Here is a 24,032-nt window from a genome sequence, read left to right on the forward strand (position 1 = left end):
TACCCCGTCGGGGCTCAGTCAGCCCACTCGGTAAGGTACCATATTTTAATTAGTTGGCTCTGGTTGTCTAATATAAGGAACAGGTGTAAGAGCATTTGGCCGGGCTAATTGTGTGTAATTGTACCACAACGGACAGGAAAGATGTTCCTGCTATCAACCAATGGTTCGTCTATTCCACCCACGACTTTACACAAGTCGACGTTATATAACTTTACCATTGCTGACTGTGGTGTAAAAACAACATTCACGTCCTCACATCATTTCTAGTTTATGTTCAGTATCATGTCTTTCCGATAAATATGCAACTAAAGTCATTATATAATTTGTGTTCCAAAACCGATATGAAAGCACACCTGGCTATCAGTCTCTATATACACTTGAAAAGTTAAAAAGTATAACCCTTGACAGGTGTATTCGGCTCCGAATATCAACTGTATTACATGCCTAATATCTTTTGTCTCAGGTAACTCTAAGCAGGAACCATCAGTAAGAAAACTGTTATTGTTAAAGATATTGTGCCAGATTAACATAAACGTTTTTCCTCAGACGCTACTTATGCCACCGGAGAAAGCCTTGCATGTTGTTAAGCGATTTAATAGAAAATATAAAGATTTGCCACTGGATTCAGCATTTAAATTATTTGATGTTAAAATTCAGCAAATCCTCTTAAATAGTTCTGAGCTCTGGGGTATGGATTTTCATTATTCTATAGAAAAAGTTCATACTAAATTCTGCAAGTTTATACTAAATATTAGTTATAAGGCATCGAACAACGTTATTTTGCCAGAATGTGGTCGCTTTCCTCATTGGATAAGTGCCCGTTCTAGAGTTATTAGACAGTCTTCAACGAGATACTCTAAACGAGGTTATGATTTATTAAAGAAATTAGATGATGTTGTGGGTATTAATTGGGTTTCATTTGTGCGAATTACCCCATCCAGTCCGGTTTTGGACATCTCCGGATTTCCCAACATGTCGGAAATAAAGATCTATTCTTGTGTATTCTACCCTTGAAAAGTTGAAAAGTCTAACCCATGACACATGTATTCGTCTCTTAATATCAAGTGAGAACTGTATTACATGCCAAATATCTTTTGTCTCAGGTAACTCTAAGCAGAAACCATCAGGTAAGATAACTGTAATTGTTAAAGATATTGTGCCAGATTAACATAAACGTTTTTCCTCAGATGCTACCTATGTTTTAAAAATTGTAATTCCATTGTCCTGTCATTACCTGAAGTTTATACATGTATATTTCTTATACATGTCAAAATTCTATACAAATGTTCTGAAAACTAATAGTTTTTACCATCCTTTGTATCTAGTTGCAGCGGCATGGTCTAAATACATAATCCCAAACATATGAATATTTTAGTTTGGTGTGACATAATCAATACGCCAATACGATCGCTTGCTGTTGCCAATAATCATGACCTGGCGTTTTAAAAGGTTTACGAGCGCTTCTAGCTAATACTGATTTCACAGCCTCTGTAGAGGGCTCATGTTTCAACACTGCGCGTGCTGTAATCGCCCTTAGTTCGCAAGGTGTTTCTGGACCTGTGTGTGTGTAGGTGGGGACTGTGCTGACTCCGACAGAAGATGTCCCTCCTGGGCAAATAGCGGCTATTGTACCACAAGACCCCGTTACATGGAGCCCAGGTGTAAAAAGTCTTGCAACGTCTGTGGGGGAGGTGCGTGTGTTATATCTAGTAATCAGCGAGTTATATCAAGCTAAAGAGCAAATAAACGTCATTAAAGATATGACTTTCTCAAGTTCAAACTTCACACACATGTGTATATTATACCGATTTCGTTTCGCCTGGGTGTTGTTATGTGGAAAGAATTGGTTCTCAGGCAACTGCTTTTGAAAATATAGTGCGGGCGGGCGGTGGTTTGCTGTTGAAGCTAGTATGTAACCAAATAAACAGTTGAGTACAAAAGGACAAAGGGCCTTTCTACATAAATGTATTCCTTGATGAGTAAAATACTGGAATACGGTATTTGACTACCGTTGGACGATCACAGTGTGCATAATACACGCATACAACGCGATGACATTATCGTGAGCGCACAACACATGACGAAGCATCCTGGATATAAAAGTGTCCATTGTGTCCATATGGACATAATATAATCCATTATATTACCTTTATCCAATATTTCATTCAGTGCCAATGTAAAGGGAAGTAACTGCATGCGATATTGGATCGCATTGTTTTTAAGTATTGTAGCATTTCATTGCCTGGGTCGTATGTTCCAGAAGCGGATAATTTCAGGGATTTTGTCTTTTTGAAAATGGAAATATAATTGATGATGCGGGCGGTGCGTGAGAACCAAGACTATTATTTTAAGCCGTAATGGTACCTATTGATGGTAAAGAGAATGTGTGGCCAATGTAGCGTCCATGATTTGAGATGGAAAACGAAATCATGTTTTGATGGTTTATAGGTACGTCCAATGGAGGTAAGAAAGGTAAGTGTTTCCCTAATACATACAAGAAATACACGAGGTTCAAATATAACTTGGGACGATCTTAACGAACAGTGATCTGGAACAAGAAAGCGTTTCATCTCAATGCGCTAGCGGTGCACGCACGTGCTTTAAACAACAAAGAATAAATTATTATATTGTCGAAACTTCCACCTAAACTCTCACTTCATTCCAGCAATATCAACTTCATATTTAGTAATACGTCATAAATATTTTACTCCAATAACAATATGGACACCTGGTTCAATGTTATTATGTGTAAGATGTGTGATCTAATACACATATGTGAATCAAGAAGCCATTCTAAATGTATGTTACCAACGCAAACAGAAAAGGTCACTACAGTAAAGAAGCCGAAGACGAAACAATGTCGTGACAAGGTCCGGTCATGCAAACGATGGGCTAGTCAAAATCAGTGTGCAAGAAATCCCGCATACATGAAGGTCAAATGTCCCAAATCCTGCAATACTTGCTATGGTAGGTCAATGACTAGCAAGATGGTCTGCAATGTTTGCACTTGCGATGTTTGCAGTAGCTTGTCACATGAGGTATAGTGCACTGGAACGCAGAGATTGCATGAATAGCATCGCCCAAGGCTGTCTGCCATGGCTCTGTTGATGAAGCTGCCTGAATAGACTAGACTAGAGGCATTGTTGGTATATATGGATATGACCACTCTAATATGGAAATCAACCGTCTCGTGTTACGTATATTCACAAACAGGTCATGAAATGAGATAATTCGTCAAATATCCACAACTTTTAGGGTATGACGTTATCAATAAATATATTATTTCTGATGAGCATAAAAGAAACGAACCATTTTAAACTGCACTTGTGGTGTATATGAAAACGACGAAATCCCTGACAGATTTACTTAACTAACAGTGAGTGAGTGAGTATGGTTTTACGCCGCTTTTAGCAATATTCCAGCAATATCACAGCGGGGGACACCAGTAATGGGCTTCACACATTGTACCCATGTCGGAAATCGAACCCGGGTCTTCGGCGTGACCACTAGGCTACCGACCGCCCCCTTAACTAACAAGCTCATGTGAGTACTGAAGATGTTCCTCGAGAATATTGAAAGGGTTTTGTCACGTTTATATAGAAGTACATATCACTGGATGTAGTATGCCCGGATGTTGAATTGTGTAACGGTTTGCTGCTGCGTACGGTAATGTCTATATGCCACAGCTGAAACCAACGGGTAAGGGTATTGAGCGCATCGGGTATTGTTCACAACGCATTGGAGCGCCTTATGTCATCACGTGATCCGCCCCTCTAACTGTCCGCGCTTGAAGTAGTGATATTACCAGTAAGTATTATGTCCGTGTCAAGCGGAACCTATTTGGTCTTACCTTTAGTGATACCGCGCCTGCAGCATGGCGCAACGTGCGCTGAAGTAGAGAGAGTAGAGCCATATACTGGTTGCCTTGCTCGTATGCGCAGTGCATGAAGCATTTAGCACATGGCAGATTAAACACGCTTATATATTCAGCTATATATACATGTAATACATTTTATTACGTACACTGTTCATATCTTCATTGGGATGTATGTCCATGTCACAACTGGTTAATTTTCACCCTTTTAAATAAGTTCTTACATACGTCTTCACTTCAATGACACGTATATATTACTAAGGTCTTTAACTTTAAATAACCTCTGTATATACATACCTCATCAAACGTATTATGCATTTTAGTCACCTCTCTGTTCATCTATTCCTTCAAGCTTGTCAGATTGTGTATATATGTCGACTGAAAGCATGCGATCATACCTATCCAGTAACAACGCTCACGTATAGCCTAATGTTCATGTCGCTAACAGCTATACATGTGGTCGCTTTATATCAGCCATGAGACCCGTGAAGATCGGGGGTAGAATAGGTCTTCAGCAACTCATGCGGCGACTATGATTGTCGTAAGAGGCGACTAACAGGATCGGGTGGTCAGGGTCGCTGACTTGGTTGATGCATGTCATCGTATCCCAATTTTGTGAATCGATGCTCATGATGCCAATCACTGGATTGTCTTGTCCAGACTCGTTTATTTACAGACCGCCGTCAAATAGCTTGAATATTGCTGAGCGCGGCGTTAAACAAAAAAAAAACAGCAAACAAACAAACATCCATTCATGACGATCACGTATAGAAAATGTACATGTCGCTAACAGATATACATGTGGCTAATCTATATTCATCTATTGAGTAATGATAACGCATAGCAAATACAATGTCGCTTATAGTCGTGCATGTTGTCATCCATACTCGTCTGTCAACTGTGATCACGTTTAACGTTATATACACGTCACTCTCGTCCATCAACTACGATAATGTTTAACGTAATATAAACGTCATTCTCGTCCATCAACTGCGATAATGTTTAACGTAATGTGAACGCCATACTCTTCCATCATCTACGATAATTTTTAACGTAATATAAACGTCATTCTCATCCATCAACTACGATCATGTTTAACGTAATATTAACGTCATTCTCATCCATCAACTACGATAATGTTTAACGTAATATTAACGTCATTCTCATCCATCAACTACGATAATGTTTAACGTAATATAAACGTCATCATCCATCAACTAACATAACGTTTAACGTTATATACACGCCATACTCTTCCATCAACTACGATATATGTTTAACGTAATATTAACGTCGTTCTCATCCATCAACTGCGATAACGTTTAACGTAATATTCACGTCATTCTCGTCCATCGACTACGATAATGTTTAACGTAATATAAACGCCGTTAAAAACAACTCATGACACATGATTTCTATTTGTTTTAGATAGTAAAGATTGTATGTATCTCAAATTTCAAAGTTGTTTTTGCGGTGTTCTAAAAGTTGTTGGTTGTTGGGATGTGCATTTATTCGTTGTATGATTTGTAGTTTTAGTCCCTGGTATTCAAGTATGTGTATGTCAATGTTCCTTTTCTGGTGTCTGATAGAAGTTTTCGGTTGAATTTGGAATTATCCTGTCTTCGTATCCCTCATGGTGGTGGTGACTATCGTGTTCTCTCCAATGTACATCACATGTTCATGTCAAAGATGACGTTACTTTCAATATGAATTAATGATACATCTCTATGTCATTATCAAGACTAGCTATGATAATTATACATGATGATGAATTTACAATTTTATTTGCTTTTTAACAAACCTTAACTCAAATATTTTCATATTAATTGTAATTATAATAATCTCACCGTAAAAATAATGTCTTAGAAAATGCAAGTTTTTAATGATATAAAACAATGCTGCGATCGCAAATTCTCAAACAAAACGTAAAGGAAAGTCTTATATCTCCAGTTAATGTCCCCAAATCCTTATAGATGAAACCACGTGTTATGACAGTCACGGTAACTGCCGCTCGTGGGCAGAATACGGTGAATGTGATCGAAACCCGGGCTGGATGTACAAATACTGTCAGAGATCGTGCGGACAGTGTGCAGGTGAGCTACAACTCAAACTAAATGAGCTAAACATATATAGAATTTGAAATATAGCATTTGCATAGCATTTTAACAAACAAAAATTACGTTTTATATATAAATTAAATTTTGGTTGGTGGTAAGCTGATCCGAGCCTTAGAAACGCCTCTAGAGAATTGTCGTAAACATTATGTAGTTCTTTTGTAGTTGCGTTCTGTGAATAGTTCTCTTATACAAGATGTTATCTTTATTGTAGATACTTCGTCTGGGGACAGTACGTATCTGATCTTTTCTCCTTTTTTATTTTTTTTAATATGTGCCGCGCCTTTATTAATATACAATGTGTTTCCATAATTTATATCAGTTATTTTAATTTAATCAGACAGTTGTAACGTCGAAATAATTTTATTCAAAACAAGAAAGTATTTGTTATTGAGAAATTCTTTGTATAACATAGCAAACGACTGAATGAATAGTGATGGAAAGACCCATGCATTTTAACAAGAGAAACTTTGATTTCAAAAGAAACGTATTTTTTAAAGGTTCCTCAATGATATACGAATTCCATCAACAGGTGAAGACTGTGTAGACTATTACGACAGTTGCCCATCGTGGGCGGACAGAGGAGAATGTGTAAACAATGGAGAATGGATGAGAATGCATTGTCGCAAATCGTGTGAATGTAGGGGTACGTGTGAAGTGCATAAAAGGTAGCCATCGAGCACTCATTTCAAACGCTGCTCAATACCCAATCGGGTTTACGTTATCGTGGTATTTTCAGCGTCACCGGGATTTTCTACACACTCATCACAGACACTCAGTAATAAGTTAATCTTGTGTATTGTAGAGAAAGGGAATTCCTTTGTGACGTAACTTGGTCACGTGTTACATTAGAGCTCCAGCCTTTGGGTATCACTCGATGGCCTCCTTTAAGGTGACGATGGCTGGAGGAAATAATGAGTGGGTTGGCATGGGTGTTTCTGGCAGTGGTCCCCCTAGCAGGGAATCTGGTGGCGGTAGATTGTTGTTTTATTTCTTGGCATTTCTGTTGTTTGTGAGGTTATAGTTTGTTCATCCTTCCTGTAAAGCACAGTGATGATCAGTGGAAACAAATTGGAAATTGGCCGGAAATGTTGAACCAAGCAATTGCTATTTCAGCACTTTCGATACACATTACCTGAGTTATATTATTAAGTCGCTACAGTAAATAGTTGTTGTGTGAACAGGGTATGTTAGAGAGGTTTTTGTGAAATATGTCAAGCAAAACAAAAATATTCAGTTGAACATCAGATGAAATATCAATTATTTCCTTCGTGAATGATTTGATCTATTTGATGATCTATACAAATTCTAATCAATTGTCAGTGATATAATGTTGGGTCTATCTTTTATGGAGGGTGAAATTTCAATGCATTGGCTTTTCTGGCCCTTCTGTCGATTGTTAGGTCCAGCATATGGTTGTTAAAGGGCAAGCAAACGGAACATAGCATCTTTGCAGATTTTAATATTCTAGGTCATGCTTAATCGTAAATGCCTGATCAAAATCAAATTTTACAAACAGAAATAGCGTAAAATGGACAATAAAAATGATATTCTAAATCGTTACCCAAACGAAAATATCCGCCACTGGTTACCATTGTTTGTCGCGCTGCGCAATTTCAACGATCACAGCTGCGCATTTTCCGCGATTGTTGGATCACCAAATTCAGGTGATGCCATTTTCGTGTTGTCATATCCATGTGACGGTTATTGAGCCACCAAGTTCATATGACGCGATTGTTGGATCACAATATGTCGCAAGTGTTGGATCATCATATTCATCTGTCGCCTTTGCTGGATTGCAATTTGCATATAACGCTAACTGTAGCTCATCATACTCATATGACGCGATATGTTTTAATCATCAATTGTATATCGCGCGATTAGCATATTAGTATGTCCATATGACGCGATTTTCGAATGACGACGTAATTGTTAGATAATCGTTTTATTCAAATGAAGCCATACATCATCTTCATCGCAGTCACTGAATGAATCATTCGATCATCATAAACACGAAACACTCTGTCGTATCATCATCATATCACTATGAAACAGGTGCCCGACCAGGAATTTGTCTCAACTGTTTTCTATCCCTCCAGATAAGCACAGTTTTAGCCACAAGAACGTTCTGCATTAAAGTATATATAGTCTTCGCAATAGCATTACGCTTCACTGTTTTCCTGTTTCCATAATTCAGAAACACATTTCTTCTTTCATAATATTTTCAGCTTATTTGATATCATTTCACTGTTTTGAAATGTCAAGACATATTTAAGTTTAGTTATAATTAAAACATGTCATGTTTCTTTGTTTATTATGTTAAAGGTAAGATTATTAATTTTATTTTCTGAATGATTATGTTTTTGTTTCAGCATTTTCAAATATTTAAGATTTTGTACAAGCCCCATCAAATTAAAGCCTAATTTGTAAGGGTAAAGATGGGCAAAATTCAATTTACTCTATGGTATTGTGAGTGAATTTGGTTTAACGCTGCTGTGAAAAATATGTCCGTTCATTCAAGGCGTGTCATCTATGTCACGAAAGTCCAAACGTTTCGAACGCAACTCTGCACTGCGCATTCCGGCAATTTCAAACACTGAGCAACTCATGTCCCTTTAAGGCAATGACGTGGTGGGATTAAATGGGGTTTAACGATTATCCCCTTAACGCCGAGCGACAGGCAGTGTAACATCAAGGAACCGTCTGTTGACGTATTTTGGTATGATGTGGCAGGCGTCTTTTTCTTTTGTTATCTTATGTATCTGTTATCTTATGTAGGCCATCATTTAATGGATCCACGTGGGGATTCCGGGTTAGAATAGGTCACCAGCAACCTATGCTTGTGGTATGACGTAGTCAGGCTCGGTGACGTGATTGACAGCGTGTCATAGTAACCCGACGGCGTGGTTCTTTGCTCACAATATCGATCACTGGATTATCTGGTCTATTATTTACAGGACGCTGTCATATAGCTGGATTATTGCTGAGTGCGGCGTTAAATCACAAACAAACAAACATGTAATGGTCTTAAAATTTAGTTGATCCATAACACTCGTTGTTGGATGTTGCATTATAAGGTTGAACTTAACCAATCAAGCATTCATTCAACTTACTGTCAAAACTCATAGTCTACCTTGTGTGCTTCATGGCTCTCTGTGGCAGACGGCATAAGTTGACAAATCACCCCACAATGCATTGAGACTGTACTTGCCCGGTATATGAGCCATTACTGGTTCTGTAACAGCAAGTATTGACACACTTGCTGTTTGTTTGTTGTTTAACGCCGCACTCAGCAATATTCCAGCTATATGACGGCGGTCTGTAAATAATCGAGTCTGGACCAGACAATCCAGTGATTGACATCATGCATATCAATCCTGGCAATTGGGATCCATGACATGCATCAACCAAGTCAGCGAGCCTGACCACCCGCTCCCATTAGTCGCCTCTTACGACAAGCATAGTCGCCTTTTACAACAAGCATGGGTTGCTGAAGTCTCTACCCGGATCTTTACGGGTCGCACACTTGCAGAAAGTCGACATAAGGCCGGAACCGGCTCAGTGAATTATCTTTTTTGACGGTAACCGGAAGTGACCCACTTGTTCCAAGCCAGCATTGGGACTGTTATGGTTATACTGCGTGTATTATCACTATGGCCATATGGCAATTCTGGGCCGGCGCGGGCTAACCAGCACCAGCTCATTGCCACATCTGATGTACTGGGACGGTAGTGATGTCCAGTACCGTTTTAATCATGCCGTTACTGGCAGCGCATGAGCCATTGTGATGCCAGTATTGACCCTGTCATGCAATGTGTGCTGGGGCGTTTATGTGAAAACCATTTTTGTAAAGTGCATGTTTTACATAAAATGATCAAATGTTCGGTAAGTATACATAGTTTAAAAATTGCAAAACACTTCTGGTAATGTGTGATGATTCAAAGCAATCAATGTACACAATTATATATGTTTGACCTATTTGGATGATGCCAAATATAAAACCTGCTAGCACAAGATATGATTTTGACCAGAATTTGACCGGTAATAAATCACATTTGTAGGTGAAATTATACGGCGATATTTCCCCTGCCTTTGATATTTGTAATGAGACATTTAGAAGTTTGACAAGTCGGCTAAAAATGGTGATTGTTAGGGAGAGCTGGAGTTTGGGTAAATATTAGTCATTATGAGTATAGGTATTACATAGTCATGTGTGTGATGTTTCTATTTCAGGAGGGAGTAACTCTAGCTGTAGAGACGAGAACAACAGTTGCGCCAGATGGGCCAAGTCAGGGGAATGCAAAAACAACCCGCGCTACATGTCCAAGAAATGCAAGAAGTCGTGCAAAACTTGTTGAACACCTGACACAGTAAGAGTCTGATGCCATTACCAGTCACTGGTTTGAGATTTGGGGGAATGAGTGAGTGAATGTTGTTTAAGCCGACGACATTAATCCACTATATCAAGGAGGCCTGGAACTCATCGAGTCTTGCCCAGAATAAAACCTTTGTAAATATGAGATCCTATTAAGTCGCCTCTTGTATGAAACAAGTATGTTTTACCAGGGCTATTTGTCGAACCCGGGACTGAGATTTGAGAGGCAATACATCATTGTTATTATGACTTTCTCCGGGACAGAACTGGTGCTAATGGGTGTGTGATTATTCAAAAGTTATCCTAAAGAGCTGGTAGATGTTCAAACAGGAGAGAGAGAGAGAGAGGTATCGGGGGGGGGGGGGGGGGGGGGGCGGAGGGCCTAGTCGTCTAAGGCGCCGCGATTCGCTGTGCAGAGTTGCGTCCCTTGTTCACGCCAGAAACCTATGATTGTGGGTTCGAATCCCGGTTCGCCCCGATTATGTTTCTAGGTTTGTCAGCACCATACCGTGCTCGGTGGTTTTACCGAAGTGGTAAACATCTGAGACCTGCCTCACTTCGGGCTTTCCTCCCACAGTACGCTGACACGCCGCGATATAACTGGAATACTGTTAAAAGCGGCGTTAAACCCAACTCACTCACTCACTCAAACAGGAGCGGAAGATGATCCGTACGATGTAAAGTTGAGGGGGCTGTAGTCTTTATTGACAACCTAAGCCAGAAAGCGTGTTCCTTGATTTTGGAAATAAGTGTATTTTTTTTCATGTAAACTGCAGATTAGACAGCGCGACATTTAGCTTAACGCTGAACGCGTATAGTCTATTGGTGAGCTGAAATATGCGAAAATAGTTTTCATACACGATAAAGCGGTCGTAAAATCATCTCTCTGATTTACAAACCGAGATCGAGTAATTTCCGCAGCCAAGGTTGAATTTTATGTCCGCTAAGTATAACTTGCAACAGTTCCAATTTTGGAATTAGGATTTGTTTTCAGCTGTATAAATATGTTGCATTCTATAAGATTGTTTCCTTGTTTTCACAGGTGCATCGGACTGGATTCATCAACTATATCAACTCTGAGACAATTCGTTATGATATTCACATGTGTACCGTCGATAATTCACAGATTAAACGAGATTGAGCTTAAACATGCACGTGTTTGTTTTAGCAAAATAGATTCAGTGAATTTATTAGGTTAAATGAGTGAGTATGGTTTTACACCGCTTACAGCAAAATCCGGGGGTAAAGCAGGCACAGTCGTCTAAGGCGCTGCCATTCGCTGTGTAGAGTTGCGTCCCTTGTTCACGCCAGAAACCTATGATTGTGGGTTCGAATCCCGGTTCGCCCCGATTGTGTTTCTAAGTTTGTCAGCACCATACCTGTGCTCTTGGGTTTCACCGAAGTGGTAAACGTCTGAAACCTGCATCACTTCGGGCTTTCCTCCCACATTAAGCTGACACGCCGTGATATAACTGGAATACTGTTAAAAGCGGCGTTAAACACAACTCACTCACTCACTACAGCAAACTCCCAGCAAAATCACCCCAGGAATCGAACCCGGGCCTTCGGTATGACGAAGGTAGGCTGTAACCACGAGGCTATCACATTCTGAAAACGATCGGCCATTTCTGGTGAAAACAGAAAATCTTTGCTGTTACGGAAAGGGGCGATATTTCCCGATTTGAGGTAAATGAATGAATGAATATTGTTTAACGCCACAGCCAAACATATTCACTATCTATATCACTGTGGCATGTAAGTACCGAATGTAGACATGCAAATCAGTCACTGAATGCATCATTAACCATCAATACCAGGTTCGAGGTACAACACTTCACTATGATTCTAGTCTGTGAGCCTGACCATATCATCCTCATCCCAGTCGCAACATACAACAAGCAACAGTGATTGGGAGCTATTCGGACCTAAACTACTCACAGGGATAGTGGTATGGGATTCTAAGATCATGTTAATAAGAAACTTACAATTGCTACTTTCCAACAGAAGCTATTGTTCCTCTATTCACAAAACACCAGGAAGTGCTTTCGAACCCACGTCCATCGGGCCCTGACATTGCTAAGGACTCAACCGGTCATTGTGTGACCATCAACTCTGACATGTCTTCTTTTCCTGCTGACCAAACAGGGAAAAACACAGCCTGGTTTCCTGGGTATGCTGCGCTGGCGCTCAGTGTAGCGCCAGCGCAGCATACCCAGGGAACCAGTCTGTGAAAAACAGGCCTTATTACGCTCCGTTATGTAAAATAAGTTTACGGATCCTGTTTACTGATCTTGTTCAAAACAATACAATATCAAAAAACATATTGATCCCAATAAAGTATAGTCTGTTAATGGAGCATTTCAGTGAAGGTTCGCACACAAAAAAACGTTAAAAGCGGATGGTTGCGAACAAGGCATTTACTGTTGAAACACTTTAAAGACGAGATACTAGAAGGATCTTTTTTGTTCACTGGAAAAAGCCACATAATGTGTAAATATAGGCATGGGAACGGTTTGTTTTCTGTCCGTCACTTGAAAGACGTGATCAAATGCACATCTAATATGGTTCACGTGAGTGAAAAAAACCTGATCTGTCAAAATCCAAGGGGTGAGGTGAAATGGGGTTTAATCATTTCACTTATATAGCGACGTGCATGTACGTGTGTGTGTTTGTGTGGCTGCTTGTACTAGTCCGGACTAGTGCTAGCCCACTGAGATACCATGCCGCAGTTTAACGAAGACCCCACTCAGACACAGTATACTGACTCCGAGCCGACCAGTCCTTGTTTTAGCCCCTTAATGCCGAGCGCCAGACAGGGTAACACCAAGTACCATCTTTTAACGTCTTTTGGTATGACGCGGCCGGGGATCGAACCCCGGACCTTCCGCTCTCCGGGCGGACAATCTACCACTAGACCACGGAGGCGGTCCGAAATCCAAGAGAAAATCTAAGTGTGAGCAAATCCAGGACGAAATTTGTATCATATGTCTGTACTGTTTTTATCTAAATCTAGAGGTGAAATTGGGTTTGACGTTTATTGCATTTATATAGTGACGTGTATGCACGTGTTTTGGTTGTTTTTGTATGTTTTTTTAACACCGCACCGCACCGCACACTATTCCAGCTATGTGACGGCGGTCTGTAAATAATCGAGTCTGGACCAGCCAATCCAGTGAGTGATATCATGAGCATCGATCCCCGAAATTGGGATACGATGAAAAGCATCAAATAAGTCAGCGAGCCTGACCACCCGATCCCGTTAGTCGCCTCTTACGACAAGCATGGTTTACCGAAGACCTATTCTAACGCGGATATTCAAGAGTGACGTGCGTGCGTGCGTTCGTTCGTGTGTGTGTGCCGATTTTTTAGTGCTGGCCCACTGATTTACCATGCCGCAGTTAACATGAATACCCCACTTAGCCGACCAGTCCTTGTTTTAGCCCCTTACTGCCGAGCGCTAGTACCCTCTTTTGACCCTCTTTTGCGCGGTATGATGCTCAAATAGCAGAAAAAGGCTTCGGCAAACCTCTAAAAACTGCCCTTTGACACATTTAGTTCTATCTCTCCATTAAGTGTACAGATGACCATATCTTAGATGTCTTGTCTGGTCAATGTCACATTATTAAAAATTTCATTAATTGCGACTGTGCTTTTGAGCACACACACACCAGACCAGACAATCCAATGATCGACATCATGAGCATCAATCCACGCATTTGGGATACGATGACACCGAGCCTGACCACCTGATCCTGTTAGTCGCCTCTTACGCAAGCATGGGTTGCTGAAGACCTGTTCTACCCCGGATCTTTATGTAATATATATCTATTACACTTAGGAAGTTTTTAAAACATTCCGATTATTTTTTCACTCGACCGTAGTTAATCTTTCATTCCTGGTTGGTTATTGCAACACCTTTCTTAACTTGTTTTGAGTAGTATATATCATAGTTGTCTGAACAAAGTCCGAGAATGAAAAGAACTGTCATGGATGGACTGCGTCTGCGTGTTGCATGTGCAAAATAGCATTCACGTGCCGCACGTTCAGCTTCTGTGTTGGAGGTTAAGATGCGTCTTTTCAAAGGTATAACGTTTTAAGGTTATTTGAACACTGTACAACTGTAACGAACAATTACATGTGCAATCGTTCGAGGCATTACTGCACATTGGAGACTAATTTCACGCCCCGCAATGCGTCCCGTGTTGTAATCTGGTCTTATAATATGATAAAGTATGTTTTTGGAATATCCACCTTTTCAATGTTTTTAGAATGTTGAACCATTTTATTGTCCAATGTGTAAAGCCCTTTTCTAGTGTCCCCCGCCGTGATATTGCTGGAATATTGCTAAAAGTGGTGTAAAACCATACTCACTCACTCACTCTTGTTTCAGGAAGGGCTGGATTTCTGATGTTTGGTTTGGCCATATCAGCAGTATGCACACTGCTCTTCCTACACTACAGGATTACAGTATCAAAGAAGGCCACAGATAACCAACGGATTTCTGTTGTTCTTACATTTCCATACTTGCTAGACCCATCGTGGAACAGCCCTGGGTACTCCACCCTCAGTCACAGTCAGAAGGAGGCTCGAGCGGAGGAATATATTACAGGCCTTTCCAGAACCTTGATACATCCGCACATACATGAAGTCCACCTTCTTTACGACCAAGATTTACTGCCTGATCATGTTAATAAGAAACTTTCAAGTGTTACTATCCAACAGAAACTGTTTTTCCACTATTTACAAAACACCAGGCAAGCGCTTTCGACTTTCCGATTTGCATTTGAGAATCTTAAAGGTCGATTGGTGATGGTGACCCAAGCAGACGTTTACCCAGAACGAGGATTTGACCTCATTGACTTTGAAAGATTGAAATCGGAGAGGTTAATGTATGCATTGACTCGTCACGGCAGACTAGAAGAGTCATGTGACATGTCAGGTGACTTCTGTGACGAGGGACGAAAATTTGTCGGATCTCATGACACATATATTTTTGTCCCGCAAGGACGTCTAACAGCATCCGCCATTGACTCCCTGTCGACAGACACGATGGCGTGGGGCATTGACTTGGTGATTACGTGGGTGTTCCAGAATGTTCTGAGCTACCGTGTTCTTAACCCTTGTAAGGTCGTATTCGTTTACCATATCCACTGCACATACATCAGGAATACTGGAAGACAAAGAGTGAATACTGTCAACACGACAGGGTGGATACCGCCCACATCGGACTTGTACTGAAATGTTATAATACGTATTCGTTCAACATACATGGGCGCGACTCGTCATTGTAAGTTCATTATTTAAATGAGATTGTACATGACCGATTATCAGACGTGTCTTATGTCCATTCTATTATGAAAAATACCCTCCGTTTTCAGCTCTGTTCGTGACGTGATTCCAATCAAATTGGTTCCGTGAGCGAGAGACATCCTGTTAAAGATATCGACGTCACTTCCTGTTCCAAGGGCAGTTTGCTTACTAGAATGCTGATATAATATCCGAAGTAGACACAATTTTTGGATAACGACTTCTTTAATACTGTAAAGGCGACGTTTCGGTATAGTCTTGTTTGACAACGGTACAAGGATCTATACCGAAACGTCGCCTTTACAGTATAAAGAAGTTGTTGTCCATAAATTGTGTCTACTTTGTCATCAGTCAACTTCTAAGTAATGTCTATAAAACAATTGATATAATATACTAGATAATCGCGGATGGTACTAATCGCAGTTGGTTGAATTGATCATGATTATGCATTATAAGACGAGGTCATATCAGAAAGAATAAAAAGTCACATCTCACGTTGATTGACTGGTTGTGATTGTGCTTCTTGAAGTTTGTTCGAATTTTGTTTAACGCCTCACTGAGCAGTATTCTACCTGTTTGACGGCGGTCTGGAATTATCGAGTCTGGATCAGACAGTCCAGGGATTGATATAACGAGCATCGATGCATGCAATTGGGATACGATGACATGCATCAACCAAGTCAGCGAGCATGGCCACCCAATCCCGTTAGTCGCCTCTTTCGACAAGCAAAGTCGCCTTTTACGGCAAGCATGGGTTGCTGAAGACCTATTCTGACCCGGATCTTCACTGGCGGCTTTGAACTGCTGACAAACCTAGTAACATAATCGGGGCGAACCAGGATTCGAATCAACAATAATAGGATACTGGCGTGCCCAAGGGACGCAACTTTGCACAGCGAATTGCGGCGCCTTAGAGGACTGGGCCACCCGGATTTGCTGTAAGCGGTGTAAAACCATACTCACTCATTTAACCTCATAAATTCACTGAATCTATGGGAGGAATATCCAACAATTTGAATCTTCAAAAACAATATTTGTTGTCAAATATAAACCTCGATCCCCAATGTAATATATCTCCATTTTATTATATATTATTTATCATATTGAAAAGAGGTTAACAAAACACTAGATAATCGAGGATGAAATTGTTTTAAATTTAGTGAAATTATCTATGGGTGGCCAAAATGTCCTTGACTGTCATAAATATATTTCTAATACACAGTAAACTACGGTAAAAGCGAACTCAAATGGACCACACATTTTAGTTCGTTATAAGCATATATACAGCCTATAAACAGCAAATAGCCGGGACAAAAAAACTACGTTATATCAGTCAGTTCGTTGTATTCGTATGTTCGTTACAAACGTAGTTTACTGTATATGCAAACCTAGTCAGTTCGTTATAAACGTGTTCGTTATAAACGAAGTTTACTGCATGTTTTTCTTATCTACATTCTTAAAGGTCAATGTGCATAAATAGCCTCAGGATGTAGCCATAGTCGATGTTGCCACATCTGAAGGCAATATTCGAGAAAGAACAGATAATTCCTCAATCCCGATGAAACGTATGTGCACAGTGCGTACGCTAAGGCAATTTCAGAAAGGAAACAAGACACAATGTTACATAGGAAAGAGCAATGTGTCCTTTATTCATGAACATTATAGAAACTGCTGTTATTGCTGCGGTATTTTGTTTCGTGAATGGAATGTGACAGGGTTTCACTTCACTGCCAAAAGATCTATATCGTAATTATGTCAATGCATTGCAACAATTAATAACAAGACACTGAAAAAGCACTACCCGTGGCACAAATTATGCAGGAAATGAATAAAACATATAAATAAAAACTACTCTGCAGAATCTCGGCAGAGAATGGTATTCAAAACAAATTGTATAATGAGCAACGATCACACTATTTCCCCGAAAGACATGTATAAACGTCTAAACAATGAATTTCAAAATGTACGGTAAAGTTGGTTTGTACTGTCTGAAGAATATCTTGGCCACTATTAAAGCATTTCGGTGCCGCTGTTACTGGAACCAAATATCTCGCAACCCTTGTAGACATAATACGTTCATCAAATTTGTTTAAGGCAATGATGTTGTTTCACGTCGCTTATAGCAATATTCCAGCCAATCAGATCCACCAATTAACATCCCACACTGAACCCAAGTGAGGAATCAAACGTAGGAGGTCGCCCTGTCGACCATGTTGTTTCTTAGCTTTCAAGCTATAAATATTCTTAAATAAATAAACTGTCATTGTAAGGACGTGGCGTTGTTCTAACGCAAAGGCAATAACTCTTCAAAGCCAACTGATGGTGCCCTCTGCCGTGATATAGCAGACTATTGCTAAAAGCGGCGTAAAACCATACTCACTTCCTCTCTTTGGATCTAGACAATATCTAGTCAGCGAGAGTTCTCAATGGCCCTCTGATCAACATCTGTATACTGGAATTGGTGTACTTCTTTTCCAGTGGAAGTCCAGAACCCTCGACGATCCTTCGAACCATATTGTTCAGCCGGTTTACCCCAGCAGGGGACGGTTTGAACCATTCCGCCATCGTCGTTGGGTTGGGACAGAGGTAAAACGGGCAAGTACCTTCAACATATCTGCCCCTGCTGTCTCTGAAGGTCTTGTAAAGCCTTACCAAACACCGGTTAGAAGGCACCGTGTTGTCCACATGTACCACAGGAAAGGGGGACTTGTTCAACATGACACATTCCCTACCGGAAGTATCCACCTGCAGTTCTATATCCCTCCACAACAGATCACCGTGTTCTCGAACATTCTTCACAACATTCCCAAAATTGATATTGACCATCAACCAGATCGTATTCAACAGAACATCAGGATTATAATCTCCCAGTCTCTGGATGCGGAACAACACGTCTATGTCCTGCTCGGAGAGGAATACGGTCTTATTGGGCAGCATTCCTTTACCCTGCTGGATGAGCCAGGACTGTTTGTCCTTTAGTTTGGTCCTGCTGTTCTCGAATATCTTGTCCCGGGTGATGCAGAAGCTGTAGCCGCAGAACTTGAGATGTCTCTCGAGGCTGGACTGCATGTTCTTCAAGTAAGAAGGCTCATACTCCTCACCGTTGTCCTTTCGGATGTCCCAGAAAAATGTTCCTAGAACACTGTCCAGGTCTGCTGGTGGCAAGTCGTGCATCGGAATGGTAATTCCTTGAGATACTAAATACTCCTGAAAAATACACAGAACAAAGTCAGTTTGAGGTTAAATTGCTTAAGCCACAGGAATTTGAAATCCAATTTCCTTATCCTGCTGTCTGCTTGAACATTAACTTTAAACTATATAACACCGTCTTCATAACTGGAGGTATATTGGAATGGAATGTAGTTCAACCCTACACAAGTGGACTAACAAACGGAATTCCGGTGCTTTCACAGACGTATGCATTCAGTGGATGTGTTTCTGTGGAGCTCCTAACTAAGGTAAGAAATACAACAATCTAAAACGAACGTGCAAGAGCATTCATTTGATCTCAGGTCTTCCCTCCATGGAGGGTATTTAAGTCAAACAGTCTTCATATTGTAACAATAATTTTTAACCAATGAAGTGCCAAAGAGGCATTTGTGATTTAGCAAATATTTTATGACCATAGATGGATTCTTTTAAGGCATGTTGGATCGGAAACATAAGAGTCCTGCGTTGGTGCTTTCTGACACATGTATCAAAGAACACTCATCTCCATCGTCTTGATTCTGTGTTCAGTCTGTGTCATGATATTGATGATCTGATCCGTTAGCTCGGACCAGTTTGGTTCATGTTTTGTTTGTTAAGGCATCCAAAGAGATTCCCAGCATTATTTTATGTGACAATCCCATCGTTTTTGCCTTACTTTCATGACCATGTTTGGTATTTGGAATAACTGATTTTACTGATTTTTCGTGAATTGCCGACGCATGATTAAGTAAGGATAAGATCAATGGAAAACAACTTCTTTATAACAATTAGGCAACTCGCTTGATAACGGTGTCAGAACCTACACTGAAACGTCGCTCCTAATTGTTATAAAGTAGTTGTTCATCCATATATCTCATCCTTACTTAGTATTCCAACTCAAAGAAGTCACGCATGATTATCAATGATTTCCAAACCAACAAACAAACCTGAAATAGTTTGACGTGTCCCCGGGTTTTCCTTGAAGTGTGTTTGTTCATGTCCTCAGTCAATGATGCCTCTAGCAACTGCCCCACGGCATCTCCGTCCAGAAGACAAGAGTTATCTACCCCTCCTTCCTGGATAAGTCTCTCGACTTCTGAGTCTCCTTCTCCGTTTGTTTCGAGGTCCTCGTCTTGGGGGTTGATTATAAGGAAGGGAACGCCTTCTTCCTTCACAATGATTGGCATGTCTTCCGTGACGATGGAAGACTTGTCACAGGGGCCGGATTGTGAGGAGGGGAGTCGGGAATGTGTTGAGGAGCTGGATAACGTAGAGACAGGGAAGGAGGCGTTGGTGCTTGCATTAGAAGACCCTGGTGACTCTGTGAGACAAAAGTATAATGGTGAGTTGAGGAGTTTGGTCTGACCCCGCGCTGCAATTCACTGTAAAGAGTTGCGTCCCTTGTGCGTGCCGGGAGGGTTTGAATTCCAGATTCGTCTTGATCATGCTTCTTGTTTTTTAACACTATCTTTGTGATCGTGGGTTTTACCATTGTGGTAAATGTCGAAGACCTGCACCAGCTCGGGCTTTGCTCCCACATCAAGCTGTCACGCAGTGTTACTGGATAACTGTTCGAAGCAGCGTTGGGCCTTAATGCCGACACGCTGTTATATACATAATGTTCAAAGTCGCCCGTAAAGATCTGGGTCAGAATAGGTCTTCAGCAACCCATGCTTGCCGCAAAAGGCGACTACGCTTGTCGTAAGAGGCCACTAACGGGATCGGGTGGTCAGGCTCGCTGACTTGGTTGATACATGTCATTGTATCCCAATTTCGTGGATCGATGCTCATGATGTCAATCACTAGATTGTCTTGTCCAGACTCGATTATTTACAGGCCGCCGTTATATAGCTGGAATATTGCCGAGTGCGGCATTAAACAACAAACAAATAAACTGTTCAAAACGGCATTCAAACCAAACACACTCACTCAGTAATTTGGGGAGGGAAGCCCAAAATAACAGCTTTCACATAACATATTTCACAAGCAAAATCAACGTGCAGTGTAAGTTGTTGATAGACCAAGGATCATAATCAGGGTGACTCTGGGATGTGAACCCAATGGATCCCGGCACGCTTAATGGACGAAATTGTGAACACATGTGCAGCTCTCATGGTCGCATATAGTACAGTCCCAGTTGATGTGACAGAATACATACCCTTAACTTTCTTGCTCCCTGTCTGCATATGACTCTCAGGCGTGGCCCTCCTCTTCCCAGCTCTTGAACCATCACCAGATCCATCACAGTGATCCATCCCCTCACAATCTGTTATTGAGGGAATCACCTGTTGCCATGGACCATGTGGACCAGATGGTCCATCACGTACAAATTTGGAAGTAAACATTTGGACGGGGACAGCTTCAGGAGCTGCTTGAGGATGAGGATGTTTGTGGCGTCTTTGTACAACTGACACCGATTCTACTGGGCTGTATCTTTGATTATAGTTCGTTACTCTAGATCCTGATACGGACTGGTTGGTTTTAGAAGGAAAGGGGTTATTCGAGCTTGTATTGTGGTCACCTAGTCTGTTAAATGATCCTCCGGTCTGAAACACAGGTCCAGGTTGGCTTCTGTCCCGCTGGATCGGTTTACCCGAGTCCCTAGACATTTGCCCATTGTCCTCGTGTATAATCCTCGCCTTCCATGGAGGACCGCTGTCTTCCGCCCTCTGTGGACTCCTGCTATTTCTCCTGACTGTTCTGAATGCCTTGGTGCAGTAGCTCTCGCTGATGACATCCCCCGAGTTCTGGACCAGTTCACTGAGAACGTATCTCTCCTTCTTGCTGTTGTCGATTTCAAGCGATAAGTAGCCGCACAGCTCAACAGCCTGGTCAAAAACAAGATACTGGCGACACAGCTTCTGCATGGCATCAATGAAAGAATGGAAGAACGCCTTGGAATACTGTCGGTCCATCGCCATTTCCTGCAACAAGAGACTGACAATTTGCACTGAAAGTGACTCGTCAGACATTTCTAAATCACACCCACTTGATCTGGGTTTCCTTTCAAAACAAGCAATAAACAAAGCTAATTTGAGGCGGTGAATCTTCTCAATCTGTTTATCAGGGATGGATGGGCACATTATGGTATATTAATAGCTGGGCCTCTTCGTGTTTTACTAATAGCTGGATTGTCTGGTCCAGACTTATTTACAGACTGCCGTCATATAGCTGGAATATATTGCTGAGTGCGGCGTTAAACAACAAACTCACAAACAAACTGATAGCTGGGACGTCATGTTATACAGTACGCCGGGTTCAATGTCATCGTCAGGTAAAGTCGAGTCTCAGCTTACAGACAGTTTATTAATGTCTGTTTCTCTCTAAACTTCCCTAAACTGCCTCCACAGTATCTCGAAATGCATGAGACCGATCTCAATTATATTATTATACTACTGTTATACTACTGTTGGCAATTACATCAAAAAAAATATGTTTAATTGAAATTAAAAGGTTGGTAGGGTTTTTTGCTCATTATTTTAATATTTTCATTTAATTTAACTGTTATTTTGACTGTTGCCACTGCAGTAGCAGTTTACTGTCATTCCTAATACAGCAGCAGCAGTAGTAGCAGTAGTTTGTTTGTTTGATTGTTTGTTTAACGCTGCACTCAGCAATATTCCAGCTGTATGACGGCGGTCTGAAAAACAATCGAGTCTGGACCAGACAATCCAGTGATTGACAACATGAGCATCGATCCAAGAATGGGGATACGATATGACATGCAACCACAAAGTCAGCGAGCCTGACCATCCCATCCCGTTCCCATGGGTTGCTGAAGACCTATTCTTCACCGGATCTTCACTGGTCAGTGGTGGTCGTAGTAGTAGTAGTAGTAGTAGTAGTAGTAGAAGTAGTAGTTTGTTTGTTGTTTAACGCCGCACTCAGCAATATTCCAGCTATATGACGGCGGTCTGTAAATAATCCAGTCTGGCCCAGACAATCCAGTGATTGATATCATGAGCATCGATCCACGCAATTGGGATCGATGACATGCTTCAACCAAGTCAGCGAGCCTGACCACCAGATCCCGTTAGTCGCCTTTTACGACAAGCATAGTCGCCTTTTACGGCAAGCGTGGGTTGCTGAAGACCTATTCTACCCCGGAATCTTCACGGGTCTGTAGTAGTAGGAGTAGTCAGTAGTAGTACCTAGTAGTCATTAGGAGTAGTAGTATCATTATCAATCGAGTTAACTAATATATAGTCATATGTTTGGCTTCCAAACACTATTTATGGACTCTTTATCAATAGTGATAATACTATAAATACTTATAATTAATATTGTTGTGTTTTTTTACAGTACAATATTCAGAAAGTGGGGCATTATTTATCTTACCATCGATAAGTTCCCATTCAATATATCAATACATGTATGACTAAGTAAAATAGATATATGACTGATGTTATCGGGGCTATAGCTCTGCATGATGTGATAACATAAACAGTAAGCTCTGCATCTCCTGGTGTGTAGTACCTCGCTTCACACGAATGGCTAGCCTGACCATATACTTTCATATATTGTGAATTTTAAGCTGACCTGTCGTGTTCAGAACCATACACATTCGCGATGTATACTTGTCTTACAACACCGACTGATCCCTACCATGACGTGCCTCGTCTCACTATAATTATAGCGGCGGCCATATTTGAGACACGTCCGCTGAGAAATCGATTGTTTTGAAATCGCCTAATTTCAGTGCCGCAAATCACTGATATGACCAATAATATACTCTTCCACGTGAGATATAGTATAAACTGTTCAAAACTTACCTGATATCGCTTTTTCGGAAACGGTATTTCACATTCGCAGTCAAATAAACAAACACCAGTATCGACGGGTCGAATGTCTCAAGTGTATCTCACTATCAACAACCCGGTTCTCGCTGGCTTCTATCTAGGTCAGCGAGATAAATAAGGAGTTGTCTCCCTTTGGCTGTCTCGCGAGACATTCCCGCAGAAGGAATCGCTTTTCAAAAGGCGAGATATGGCATTCGGTTCATTTTGGTAATAAATGACGTTAGCAAATAATAGAAAGTATCGTTTCAATAAATGTGTATCAACTTCAAACCTGGTTGTTGAGAGAGAGTTCTTTAAGATATATATCAGATGACAAACCTATAGCTACACGTAAGGAGATAGGTCCAAAAGGTCCACGTGCAATAACGCACGAC

At 40.9% G+C, this 24,032-nt stretch overlaps 3 protein-coding genes across 10 annotated transcripts in view; 2 read left to right on the forward strand and 1 right to left on the reverse strand.

Moving 5' to 3' along the window:
• LOC124141106 (cysteine-rich secretory protein 2-like) overlaps window positions 1-11,511 on the forward strand; it is a 28,310-nt gene extending 16,799 nt beyond the window's left edge. The window contains exons 8-15 of one of the 7 annotated variants that reach the window (XR_006862011.2): window positions 1,104-1,127; window positions 1,572-1,691; window positions 2,449-2,472; window positions 2,821-2,967; window positions 5,848-5,967; window positions 6,203-6,220; window positions 10,222-10,409; window positions 11,406-11,511. Coding sequence is in view for 6 of the 7 variants with exons in the window: in XM_046509010.2 (XP_046364966.2) it covers window positions 1,104-1,127; window positions 1,572-1,691; window positions 2,449-2,472; window positions 2,821-2,967; window positions 5,848-5,967; window positions 6,203-6,220; window positions 6,521-6,660 (593 nt within the window). In the remaining variant the exon portion in view is untranslated. Of the gene's footprint in view, window positions 1-463; window positions 1,030-1,103; window positions 1,128-1,571; window positions 1,692-2,448; window positions 2,473-2,820; window positions 2,968-5,847; window positions 5,968-6,202; window positions 6,221-6,520; window positions 9,346-10,221; window positions 10,410-11,405 lie in introns of those variants that run through there. The other 6 variants (XM_046509013.2, XM_046509010.2, XM_046509033.2 and 3 more) reach the window with 6 other exon arrangements.
• Window positions 11,512-14,344: 2,833 nt separating this feature from the next.
• On the forward strand, window positions 14,345-16,179 carry LOC124143590. Of its 2 annotated transcripts, none has more exons than XM_046512620.2 (2): window positions 14,345-14,446; window positions 14,754-16,179. In XM_046512620.2, the coding sequence occupies exons 1-2, from the start codon at window positions 14,431-14,433 to the stop codon at window positions 15,599-15,601; spliced, it is 864 nt and encodes a 287-aa protein (XP_046368576.2). In that variant the 5' UTR covers window positions 14,345-14,430; the 3' UTR covers window positions 15,602-16,179. The 2 variants fall into 2 exon arrangements, with proteins under 2 accessions (XP_046368576.2, XP_048255210.1); XM_048399253.1 differs by lacking the exon at window positions 14,345-14,446 and adding an exon at window positions 14,453-14,593.
• Window positions 16,180-17,290: 1,111 nt separating this feature from the next.
• On the reverse strand, window positions 17,291-23,905 carry LOC124141151. Its single transcript, XM_046509067.2, has 4 exons — window positions 23,632-23,905; window positions 21,018-21,783; window positions 19,807-20,180; window positions 17,291-18,877 (listed from the first exon to the last, which is right to left on the reverse strand). The coding sequence occupies exons 2-4, from the start codon at window positions 21,778-21,780 to the stop codon at window positions 18,077-18,079; spliced, it is 1,938 nt and encodes a 645-aa protein (XP_046365023.2). The 5' UTR covers window positions 21,781-21,783; window positions 23,632-23,905; the 3' UTR covers window positions 17,291-18,076.
• Between the last annotated feature and the right edge of the window lie 127 nt (window positions 23,906-24,032).

The sequence above is a fragment of the Haliotis rufescens genome, unplaced genomic scaffold (genome assembly GCF_023055435.1).
Source record: "Haliotis rufescens isolate VD_foot unplaced genomic scaffold, xgHalRufe1.0.p SCAF_2, whole genome shotgun sequence".
NCBI lineage: Eukaryota > Metazoa > Mollusca > Gastropoda > Lepetellida > Haliotidae > Haliotis > Haliotis rufescens.